Genomic DNA, 12036 nt, shown 5'->3' with positions numbered 1-12036 from the left:
AGTGCATGTTACAAAATGACAGCTAAAATCTGATTGGTTGCTATAGGCAACATCTCCACTTTTTCAAACCTGCAGTTTATTCAATATACCCCCTAGACTTTGTAGTAAGTAGAACATTGATCACTTTTGTGAGAGTAGTTTCAGTGGAATGCGTGGAATCTTTGACTTGAGTGGAGGGGGTGTCTGCATAATTAACAAGTACCAAAAAGATTTAATTAAATTAAGTTAAATAAGTTTAAGTGCAGCACTGGTGAGCTACAGGTGGTGGCTATGTAATTAACAAGCACATTTAAAAAAAACTAAAAAAAATTCTAAAATTATAAGTATTTATTTAATGCTACTGTTCTGGCAACACCATCTGTGGATGGAGTTAACGGAACAAGGTGTACCTCCTTGATGTTTGATAAATCGGCCCAATGGGGGATAGTAACCCCACTAAAATATAGGGCAGAATAAACATAAACCCTTTTGGTGGAAATAACGCCTGTTTTTGCAATCAGAGGGGCTTTTTGCTCTGCGATAAATCAGCCCAGAGTTCTATGCCTAAATTTACCTCATACTTGCCAACTCTTCCGGAATGTCCGGGAGACTCCTGAATTCCAGGTAGGTCTCCTGGACTCCCGGGATAGTAGGGCATCCACCCGCATCTGCCAATTCCCAATGACGCGATTCTCAGGGACCAAAAGGACGTGATTCACCAAGTCCCGCCCTCTCTGCCCATACCCCCCGAGAGGAACATCAAAAAGTTGTCAAGTATGACTTATATTTTAGGGATGGGCCAGTGCTCATTGGCCTGTGCTGTGTACTTGCTCCCTGGGTGAGAGAGCTTACAATCTAGTGTACATCACTACTCAGTATTTCCCATTGGCTACATACAGTCCCCTAATGTCAGTGTTGGAGTACCAGTATGCCTCAGTGCCGTATACAATATGTTCATTTGCAGTATGTAGTATGTCTCATTGCAGGATGTCATACCTGAAACCAACTATTTCCCACCTGCCTTCTGCTGCAGGGTTTGGGCTGCAGCTGTCATGGTAAGTAATAGGAAGCAGCACGCTCTGGGATTAGTTAACCCCTAGGTTCCCAAAGTGTGCGCCGCGGCTCCCAGGGGTGCCGCGGCACTGGCACAGGGGTGCCGTGGCCAAGGGACAAAAAAAAAACAAAAAAACTTACCAATCCGGCGGCACCCTTCTCCTCCCTCCTCGCTTCTCATTGAATGTCGGCCGTGACGACATCACGCCCGACATTCAGTGACAAGTGGCAGGAGAGAGGAGGATGCTGGGTCCTGGGCACCGCCAAATTGGTAAAAACAAAGAAGAAAAGTAGAAGAAATAGAAGAAAGAAGGTCAAGTATGGTAAGTAAAGAAACGGATGGGAATAGTAATAGGAAACAGCAATGGAGGAGCAAAAGAATGAAGGAGAGAGCAGGGTGATGATGCAGAGTGAGGATGCAGAGGGGGCACAGTTAGTGGATGCAGAGGGGGCACAGAGAGTGTAGATGCAGAAGGGGTCAAAGAGAGTGTGGATGCAGAGGGGGCACAGAGAGTGGATGCAGAGGGGGCACAGAGTGTGTGGATGCAGAGGGGACACAGAGAGTGTGGATGCAGAAGGGGGCACAGAGAGTGTGGATGCAGAGGGGGCACAGAGAGTGGATGCAGAGGGGGCACAGAGAGTGTGGATGTAGAGGGGGCACAGAGTGTGTGGATGCAGAGGGGGCACAGAGAGTGGATGCAGAGGGGGCACAGAGAGTGTGGATGCAGAGGGGTCACAGAGAGTGTGGATGCAGAGGGGGCACAGAGTGTGGATGCAGAGGGGACACAGAGAGTGTGGATGCAGAAGGGGACACAGAGAGTGTGGATGCAGAAGGGGGCACAGAGAGTGTGGATGCAGAAGGGGACACAGAGAGTGTGGATGCAGAAGGGGGCACGGAGAGTGTGGATGCAGAAGGGGGCACAGAGAGTGTGGATGCAGAGGGGGCACAGAGAGTGTGGATGCAGAAGGGGGCACAGAGAGTGTGGATGCAGAAGGGGGCACAGAGAGTGTGGATGCAGAGGGGGCACACAGTGTTTGGATGATGATGCAGGGGCACAGAGTGTGAGGATGATGATGCAGGGGTACAGAGTGCGTTAGCTGTAAATTATTTTTTGACAGAAATATAATTTATAAAAATATATAAAAATATTATTTTCCCTTGGATTTATGTGTATCTTTGCATACAACTTACTAAGTATTTCTGTCCTGACCTAAATACATATTACGTTTTTTGACCCAACTACTTATAAAATGGGACTGCTAGGTAATTATTTTGGAGGGGTGCCTTGAAAAAAATTATGGAGACTCTAAGGGTGCCGCAAACTGCAAAAGTTTGGGAACCACTGAGTTAACCTGATATTATCGCTATAGTCAGAAACAATCCACCCTAGAGACAAAGGTTGAAAGCATATACACTATAAGTCAGGGACAGCTGGCAATTTAGGTGTGGTAGATTAATACGTGGAGAAGTGGAAGGGAAATGCAACATAACAGAACTATTTAACTAACACAATATGCAAAACGCTGCAAAAAAACCCCCATAATTTACTTTTTATTAATGAAGCATTACATTGCTTTGCTCTTTGCTGTCATTAACACAAGTGTACACAGTGTATGTCATTTTACAACTGCAAAGCCCCCTCCCCCCTATACTGTGAAAATACATCCCAGTGAGTGCAGAGAAATGCGGGAGGGGGTTTCTGGTGCAGCTGTGAACCTCCCCAAATCAGCAACACGTGGAAAAAACTATTTCCTTCTCCTGAAGTATATGAGAGGGGAAAGAGCTAAATAAAGTTATTGAAAAGGGAAGGGGGGATTGTATTTGTCTGCCAATAAGAATGTGACTCTCTGGTGCCCTGCATTCCTTTCCAAAATCTCTGCCTGCTGCAACAGGCAGAAAGTCTGTCAAACTTCCTCTGTGTGCTGCCCCCTCCTCCTCCTCCTGCTGACTTGCTACGTGGTACTGTGTTCAAAGGAATCTCTGTCAGAGGGGAGAGCAGTCCTGGAGAAAGGGAAAAAACAGCAGATTCACCAAATAAATGTAGGAATAGCCACATCCTGAGAATTCTATGCAATGGAACACTAAGGATTACAGGAAGATTTGTCAGGACCTAAGAAGTTCATGGACTGAATCTTCAGAACTAATGTGTAAGTTCTGTATTTTATGACATTCCGTACTTAGACTGTGCAGTGTTTTCTGAGGCTTCTGTTATATTGGCAGAGGAGTGTTATGCATGGGGGTTCTTGAAGACGCCAAGAGATTTTAGCCTGTGAACTTGAAACTTATTTTGCATGCAAAATTTGCCATTTATTTCTGCACCAATTAAGCGCCCGGATATAACTCACAATGGTGCCCACAAGAATTTGCTGCACACTTCTTCTTTCCCTCTGCCTCTCAGTCAATGCTCAGTATGAGCGTTACAGCTTCAGGAGTTACCCCCGAGATGAGCTGATGCCCCTGGAATCTGCTTACAAGTATGCGCTAGATCAGTACAGCAATGAGAACTGGCCAGAGAGCGTCAATTATCTGGAAATAAGCCTGAGGTTGTACAGGCTCTTGAGGGACAGCGAGGCTTACTGTAACCTCAACTGCAGCACCGCACAAGTAGATGATGGTCCTCCAGCAGAGGCCGCGGACAGTAAAAATGATACTGGGCATCTGAGCCGTTTCAGCGGTTTCCCCGAACTGAAGGTTTTTGGGGATGTTCTGATGAGAGCTCGGTGCCTCAAACGATGCAAGCAGGGGCTTCCTGCTTTCCGTCAGTCACAGCCCAGCAGAGAGACCCTGGACGAGTTCTACGCTCGGGAACCGTACAAGTTTTTGCAGTATGCCTACTTCAAGTCAAATAACTTGCCAAAGGCCATTGCCGCAGCCCATACTTTTCTTCTGCTGCACCCCGACGATGAAATGATGAAGAGAAACATGGCGTATTACAAGAGCATGCCAGACACTGAGGTCCATATCAAAGATCTAGAGACTAAGACTTACGAGAGCTTGTTTATTAGAGCTGTGAGGGCCTATAATGGCGAAAACTGGAGAACTTCCATTTCCGATATGGAGATGGCTCTACCTGATTTCTTCAAGGCCTTTCAGGAATGTATTGCCGCTTGCGAAGGCTCCAGGGAGATCAAAGATTTCAAAGACTTTTATCCCTCAGTGGCTGATCACTACTTTGAGGTGCTGAAATGCAAAATAAATTGTGAAAGTAAGCTCACTCCTGTCATTGGGGGGTTCGTGGTGGAGAAATTCGTGGCCACCATGTACCACTATCTGCAGTTTGCTTATTACAAACTCAACGATGTTCGAAATGCTGCGCCGTGTGTGGCCAGCTACCTGCTCTTTGACCCGGACGACCAGGTCATGAAGCAGAACATGGTCTACTACCAGTTCCACATGGAGAAGTGGAGCCTTTCAGAAGACAATTTCAAGCCCAGGCCAGAAGCGGCTCTTTACTACAACATTATAACCAAGCAGAAGGAGATGTACGAGTATTCTTTACAAAATCTTTCAGACGACGATGAGGGCAACGTGGTGGAATATCTAGATGAACTTTTGGAAGGAAATTTTTTTTGAGATAAAGTACATTTTATTTAACCTGTGATATTTCTGTCTGGTTTCCAAGTTAAAAAAAAGACCTTGAATGTATTATAACATCCTACAGGGACTGTGCCTTTTTATGTGGCTGTTTTCTAGAATGTGTTTGCATGGGAATAAAATTCCATAAATCAATGAAAAGCTATGTCCAATATATTAACATGTGAAAGACTAAGAAAGGAGAGTGAACGCTGTTGTACAGTTACATGTGTTCCTGTTTATGTAAAATAAGATGGTATTTCATTATTAACAGTAGCAGACAGACATTGCCTTTATTTCAGTATAAAAAGGGCAAAAGTAAACAAGTATTTAGTGTCAGTGAAACTGCAGCCTATTAGATTACTAAGAACTTGTGACATCATTAATGCATATAGTGTCACTTGTTCCTGCTGAATTGTTGGCTGCAGTCATATGATCCCTGATATAGCGCCGAAAATGACTCTATTTTGTATAGATCAGTAGCACTCATCCACCAATGCTGTCACTCTGGGCCCCCAAGTGTCAGAATGCTGTCACTCTGGGCCCCCAAGTGTCGGTATGCTGTCACTCTGGGAGCCTGAGTGTCAGTGTGCTCTCACTCTGGGAGCCCGAGTGTCAGTGTGCTCTCACTCTGGGAGCCCGAGTGTCAGTGTGCTCTCACTCTGGGAGCCCGAGTGTCAGTGTGCTCTCACTCTGGGAGCCCGAGTGTCAATGTGCTCTCACTTTGGGAGCCCGAGTGTCAGTGTGCTCTCACTCTGGGCCCCCAATTGTCTATGCTGTCACTCTGGGCCCCCAATTGTCTGTATGCTGTCACTTTGAGCCCCCTATTGTCTGTATGCTGTCACTCTGGGCCCCAAAGTGTTGGTGTGCTCTTATTCTGGGCCCCCAGTTGTCTGTATGCTGTCACTCTGGGCCCCCAAGTGTAGGTATGCTGTCACTCTGGGAGCCCGAGTGTCAGTATGCTCTCACTCTGGGAGTACGAGTGTCAGTGTGCTCTCACTGTAGGAGCCCCGAGTGTCAGTATGCTCTTATTCTGCACCCCCAATTGTCGGTATGCTGTCACTCTGGGCCCCCAAGTGTCGGTATGTTCTTATTCTGGGCCCCCAATTGTCGGTATGTTCTCATTCTGGGCCCCCAAGTGTTGGTATGCTCTTATTCTGGGCCCCCAATTGTCTGTATGCTGTCACCCTGGGCCCCCAAGTGTTGGTATGCGCTCATTCTGGGAGCTCAAGTGTTAGTACACTATCGTTTTAGGACCCCCTAAGTGTCGGTGGCTATCATTCCGGGCAGGGGTGTAACATTCAATCACCAGGGGCCATAGCAAAAATGGAGCTTCACTGTGGATCCGCTGGCCCCAGCACATGCTCAGGAGAACAGAGCGGATGGTCCACCAAGGTTTCCCCCCTCACTGTCAGACACCATAGCAACTGCATGGGCTACTTCAGTGGTAGATCTGCCACTGGTTATGGGACACCAAAGCAGGTGGTTCCCAATAAAATCTAATGAATATCTGACAATTAGTGAACAATTTAAAAAAAAAAAAAAGATTCTGGGGTTCCAACTTAGAGGTTGCTCACCTCTGGTGTAGGTAACACATACATTATAAGTATCAAGAGGGCAAGTTCAGAAATTATTTTTTTTTTTTTTGTTTCTCTAGAAACGCCAGTTGTCTAATGTAAACACAATAATGAAGTATGCCTTGCTTAATCTATATTTGGGTATTTTTCTTTTTCTTTATTATGTGGCTACTAAACCCTTAAAACACTAAAATCTATATTTCTGTTCATAGGAGTACACTAGGCAATTCGCTGGGACACAAATAGTTTTTAGTTTGTTTTTTTTAGTACAGTCTCTATTTAACATTAATATAGCCTATATTAAAAAGGCTGTATATAACATCCTAATACTATAAATGAAATAACTGAGGGGTTATTAACTACAAATGTTGACTGTGTCCTCTCACACCCCCCTGCAGCAGGTGGCAATGGTAGGAGGACGTTGCTTCTCTAAGTAATCAAGTAAAGTGAAAGCTTTGCAGAAATACTCTGCGTGGATTGGTTGGCTCATACACAGGGGCGGGGCAAGTGATGTCACAGTTACTCAGATGACTGCATTCCCAGCTTTCTGACCTGCGCGATTTCAGAACATTGGCGTAAAGAAGCGGTAGAAACTTCAGCTGTCAGTAATGGAGCTGGGAGGCGATACTTTACTTTTTAACAGATGATATCATCCTAACACTGATGAATGTATTTTACCTTCATGGTTTGTATGTGAGAATTCCAATTTTGGGGTTTAGTGGTTCTTTAAATAAGAATGATTGCTCTGTCATCATAAACCTGCTGTAAATGATTTCTACCTATTAGAAAGCTTTGTTTGGAAAAGAGCACAGAATGCGTTTTTTGTTTTTTTTTGTTTTAAATCCCATTCATCCTAAAAACATAAATACAATTTTTCAGTGTGTCATGCTGTTTTCAATAGTCATACTTCAGTAACATTTTACACATAATCTGGATTTAACATTTCTGCGCATATTCTTAAAATTTGGATTATACCTCCAGTAAGAATGTTTGGCTGGATATACAAATAGCACTTTGGTCTCTTTTTTTTTCAAGGGATGCAGAGAAAGAATTCACACCAACATGGACTATTTATCTTCAGCCCATGCCCGTAAAACAGCATCTAAATTGCTTCCTTATAAATTTAAATGACATTTAAAGGAAAAAAAGCACATGAAGGCAGGTTGGCATTTTTCTTTTCAAAATGCAGTGTCATACCTCCCAACATCTGGGTAGGCAGCATCATCCCTGATTGGTTGTCTATAGCAACCAATCAGATCCTAGCTGTCATTTATTTAGTACATTCTGCAAAATCACAGCTAGAATCTGATTGGTTGCTATAGGCAACATCTCCACTTTTTCAAACCCGCAGTTTAGTTAATATACCCCCAAGTCTGATCTGCAATATTCTTATGTATTATGTCACATAGAAACTTTTTTTGCAAAATCAGATTATAGGCAACTCACTTATATATGTTATACAATTATAAAAGTGTTTTTCTATACAAGGCTATTCCATACTTGCCAACTCTCCCGGAATATCTCACGGACTCCCGGTAGAGTGTGGCAATCTCCCGCATCTGGATAATTCTGCCCACTTCCTAGTGAAGTGGGCAGAATTAAGCCCCAAACGTTGCGATTCCCGATGAATTGCTGCTTCAATAAGTCATGGGGGGCGGGTCCAAAACGACCCCCCCCCCCCCCCCCGTTATGCCCACCTCCTCCGCAGGCTCCTGGATTTGAAGATCAGAAAGTTGGTAAGTATGGGCTATTCCTATACAGTATATGCCTTTCTATACAAGGCTATTTTGTATTACATTATTGTAATATATGAAAATGTTGTGACTTTACTAACTGCAATAACCGCAACGCACAATCATATCTAATATTGTTAAAAAATGGCACTCCGATAAGGTGATAGAGTTGCTGCACAAATCCACAGTCTCCGTGATATGAAAATTGCACTTTTGAGGGGCAATTTCATAACCGAGAGGGAACGGAATATCTGTGAATTTAAGCGCAGAGCAACATTTAACACTCGGTAAGCAGGGCTCAATCTGGCCCTGGGGACCACAGGAAAGTATCAAACAGGAAAACTGCTTAGCCTACAGTCGTTTATTATGCTAAATGTCTGTATCCCCCCTACTTTCTTTTAATATGGTGTAATCTACCAGAAGAAGGGCCTTGGTGCCTTCGAAGCTTGCAAGGGTTAACTATAGTTAGCTGTTAAAGGTACAATATCACCTTTTATTCACTTTTTTATTTTATTTCAAATTTCTATACTATCACAGTTATCTAGCACAATACCAGCCTAGTAGTTTAACACATATAGCCTATTGTTTTCAAAATAGCTGTTGTTTTATTATGTCTCTCTAACCCATTGGGAAACATTATATGTATTGAGGCTTTGTTTTGGAATACAGTTACACACACACACACTTAGGGTGGTGTCGTATGGACACTATTAGATGGAATTGGACCATCCTCAGTTCCCATAGCAAAGTTTGTGGGAGAGGCCTGTGTAAACATTTGAGCTTTAATTTGCATCTCAGCAGGACAGACGTGAGGTCAACAGATGCAACTGAGTGAACACTGAAACCTCCTAAATACCTCTCCTGAATTATTCACACCAGAGGGTAAATTTATCAAGCTGTGGGTTTGAAAAAGTGGAGATGTTGCCTATAGCAACCAATCAGATTCTAGCTATCATTTATTTAGAACATTCTACAAAATGACAGCTAGAATCTGATTGGTTGCTATAGGCAACATCTCCACTTTTTCAAACCCGCGCTTGATAAATTTACCCAAGATGTGAATAAATAGTTGTGGTGTGTGTCCGCCATCCCTCCCCTTTTTCTATTTTAGATGGTGCCGTGCTTGCAAAACTGTCCAGTAAATTGTCCACTAGTTGACATTACATATTTCTATTATTTTTTTTAACCACTAACCCCTATTGCTGGTTAATAAAGTAATAGTTTTCCTCTGATAGATCATGCTTTATTTTAGAGGTTCTTGTAAATGAGAAGGAGGCGAAAGGTTCAATTTAGCTTTAGCATTGTAAGAACAGAGATTGATTCTGAAACGATAAATAATTTCTGTTTAAAAACAGTCCCTGCCCCATTGGAGCTTACAGTCTAAATTCCCTAACACACACAGACAGAGAGATAGAGATAGAGAGAGAGACTAGGGTCAGTTTTGATAGCAGTCAATTAACCCACTTGTATGTTTTTGGAGTGTGGGAGGAAACCGGAACACCCGGAGGAAACCAACGCAAACATGGGGAGAACATACAAACTCCACACAGATAAGGCCATGGTCGGGAATCGACTAATGACCCCAGTGCTGTGAGGCAGAAGTGCTAATCACTAAGCCACCGTGCTGCTGTAATAGCCGGCAATAGAACATCGAGACATTGCTCAGCTGAACCTGGCGCCAAACTGAATCTGCCCCATAATGTGAACCAGACCCAGCTTGGTCAGTGTGGGGCTGTAGACTCTATGGGGGAGGGGAGGCCCATGTTCCCAAAGACTACCAGCCCTGAACACACTTGTGCCCCCTTTGTCATATTAAACAAAAACAGGTAGAGCATGCGTATCTTTTTTAGGGGCACTGTGGGGGCCATGTACAACAGAAGTGCAAAATAATCTTTTATGATGTCACACTGATAACTATACAGAGTGTGCTTTGAATGACTTACACTTGATACACTTACCCCACCAGTTGCTATTTTAATCCCTTCCGTATCCTGTGTCCCCCACACCTCTTAGACTGTAAGCTCATTTAGGCAAGGCCATCTCTACCTTCTGTCTCTTGTTATTGTATGTAATTTGTGTGATATCATGATCTCCTCAATGTACAGCTCTGCATAACATGTTGGCGCTTTTACATTTATGGGCTAATATGGGGGATGTTTACGGGGGGATGCAAAAATTTGCACTGTCCAATGGGAGGAGCTGAGCGAGTGTGTTCCCACCACAAGCGTGCCTAGGTTTGCAAAACGGTTGCAATAATTGAGATTGGAGAAGAACATTAAAGTTAGATACAGAGAAGGAGAGTGAGTTCTTGGGAGCCAAAAAATATGATCATGGGAGCGTACACATTCATACAATATCTGAACAAACAGTAGTGAATTGTGTGATCTGCATGATAATTGCATAGGAGTACCCAGCTGTAGGCGCACTTTCAAAATTTTCAGACAACCCACAAATCTAAATACACACCTAGTTTTCAGGGACATTATTATTATTACCATTTATTTATATAGCGCCACTAAAGCTGGGTACACACTACACTGTTTTCGTCCAATAATCGGCTCAATCAGCCGACATACGACTGCTCGTTCAAAAGTCGGGTCAGTGTGTGCAGTGACACGATGGTCGAAAGTCTGCCCAAATGGACGATTATCGCCTCATTTGGTTGGTCGTACTGTTTAATATTTTCGTTCCAATCTCGTTTCCATTGTGTAGTGTGTATAAATTTCCGACCGATCCACAACAGTGAGTACGAAATTACAGTCATTGCTCACGACAACATGGCTGTAAAAAGTCGCTAAAGGGACGTCCGCTCTTCCCTTTATCGTCCTAAACAAGGCTAGTGTGTATGCAGTCCATGGACCGAGCGATCGGAACATCCATCGCATGTAAAATCGCTTGGCATAAAAAGTTGGTCGAAATTTCTGTAGTGTGTACCCAGCTTAATTCCGCAGCGCTGTACAGAGAACTCACTCACATCAGTCCCTGCCCCACTGGGGCTTACAGTCTAAATTCCCTAACACACACACACATACACACAGACAGAGAGAGAGACTAGGGTCAATTTGTTAGCAGCCAATTAACCTACCAGTATGTTTTTTTTGGAGTTTGGGGGTAAACCGGAGCACCCAGAGGAAACCCACGCAAACACAGGGAGAACATACAAACTCCACACAGATAAGGCCATGGTCGGGAATTGAACTCATGACCCCAGTGCTGTAAGGCAGAAGTGCTAACCACCTAGCCACCATGCTGCCCCATCTTCAAAGCCCAAGAAGGTGAAACTTGAAGTTTAATTTCAATTATATATGCCAACGTTCCAGCTACAGGCTACAAAGAATTGGATTAAATGTATCTCTCTCTTGACCTGTTAATGTGACTGCAGCACTTTTGTTAATTACCAATTTCCATAAAAAAGTTGGCTTTATGTAAGTCTTCAAAACCTTGCCCACTTGTAACTGATGTAACGCCACCAGGGCCGCCGAGAGGGGGGGGGGGGGGCGGGTACAGTTTACCCGGGCCCGGCCATGCCAGGGGGCCCGGGCCGGGCCCTCGCTGCTAATTAATTTTTTTTTTTTTAATTTTTCTGTCTTGCGCTTTTTTTTTTAACTTTTTATTATTTTTTTTCCGCGGGGGGGTGGGGGGGGAGGGGGGGGTCTTGGGTTTCTTGGGAGCTGGGAGGAAGAATAAATAAAAAATAAATAAATAAATACTCACGTGATCGCGCGGCGCCGTGTCCCTCCTTTCCTCCATTCACACTGACTGCCGGGCGTGACGTCATCAAGTCACGCCTGTCAGTCAGTGAGGAGCGCCGCAGCCAGCAGGAAGAAAGAAGACAGAAGAGGAGACAGAAGAGCAGAAAAGAAAAGAAAGAAGTTGACAAAAGGTAAGTAAAGAAACGGAGAGGCAAGGGGAGGAAAACAGAGAGGGACAGTACTATAAAGAAAGGGGACAGAGAAACAGAGGAGGAAAAAAAGGAGAGAGCCACAGAGGAATAAAAAAAAATTGGGGAAAGAGGAACAGAGGAGGGAAAAAAAGGAGAGAGCCACAGGGGAATAAAAAAAAAGTGGGAGAGAGGAACAGAGGAGGAAAAAAAGGAGAGAGCCACAGGGGAATAAAAAAA

General features: G+C 44.0%; 1 protein-coding gene across 1 annotated transcript; it reads left to right on the top strand.

The window, feature by feature from the left end:
• Positions 1–2911: 2911 nt before the first annotated feature.
• On the top strand, positions 2912–4768 carry CRTAP (cartilage associated protein). Its single transcript, XM_075215406.1, has one exon. It carries the CDS (start codon positions 3380–3382, stop codon positions 4604–4606), a length of 1227 nt encoding a protein of 408 aa, XP_075071507.1. The 5' UTR covers positions 2912–3379; the 3' UTR covers positions 4607–4768.
• Positions 4769–12036: the final 7268 nt, after the last annotated feature.

The sequence above is a fragment of the Mixophyes fleayi genome, chromosome 6 (assembly GCF_038048845.1).
Source record: "Mixophyes fleayi isolate aMixFle1 chromosome 6, aMixFle1.hap1, whole genome shotgun sequence".
In the NCBI taxonomy this organism is placed as follows: domain Eukaryota; kingdom Metazoa; phylum Chordata; class Amphibia; order Anura; family Limnodynastidae; genus Mixophyes; species Mixophyes fleayi.
Note: the sequence above shows the minus strand (reverse complement) of the source record. Positions and strands in the feature narration are given on the sequence as shown.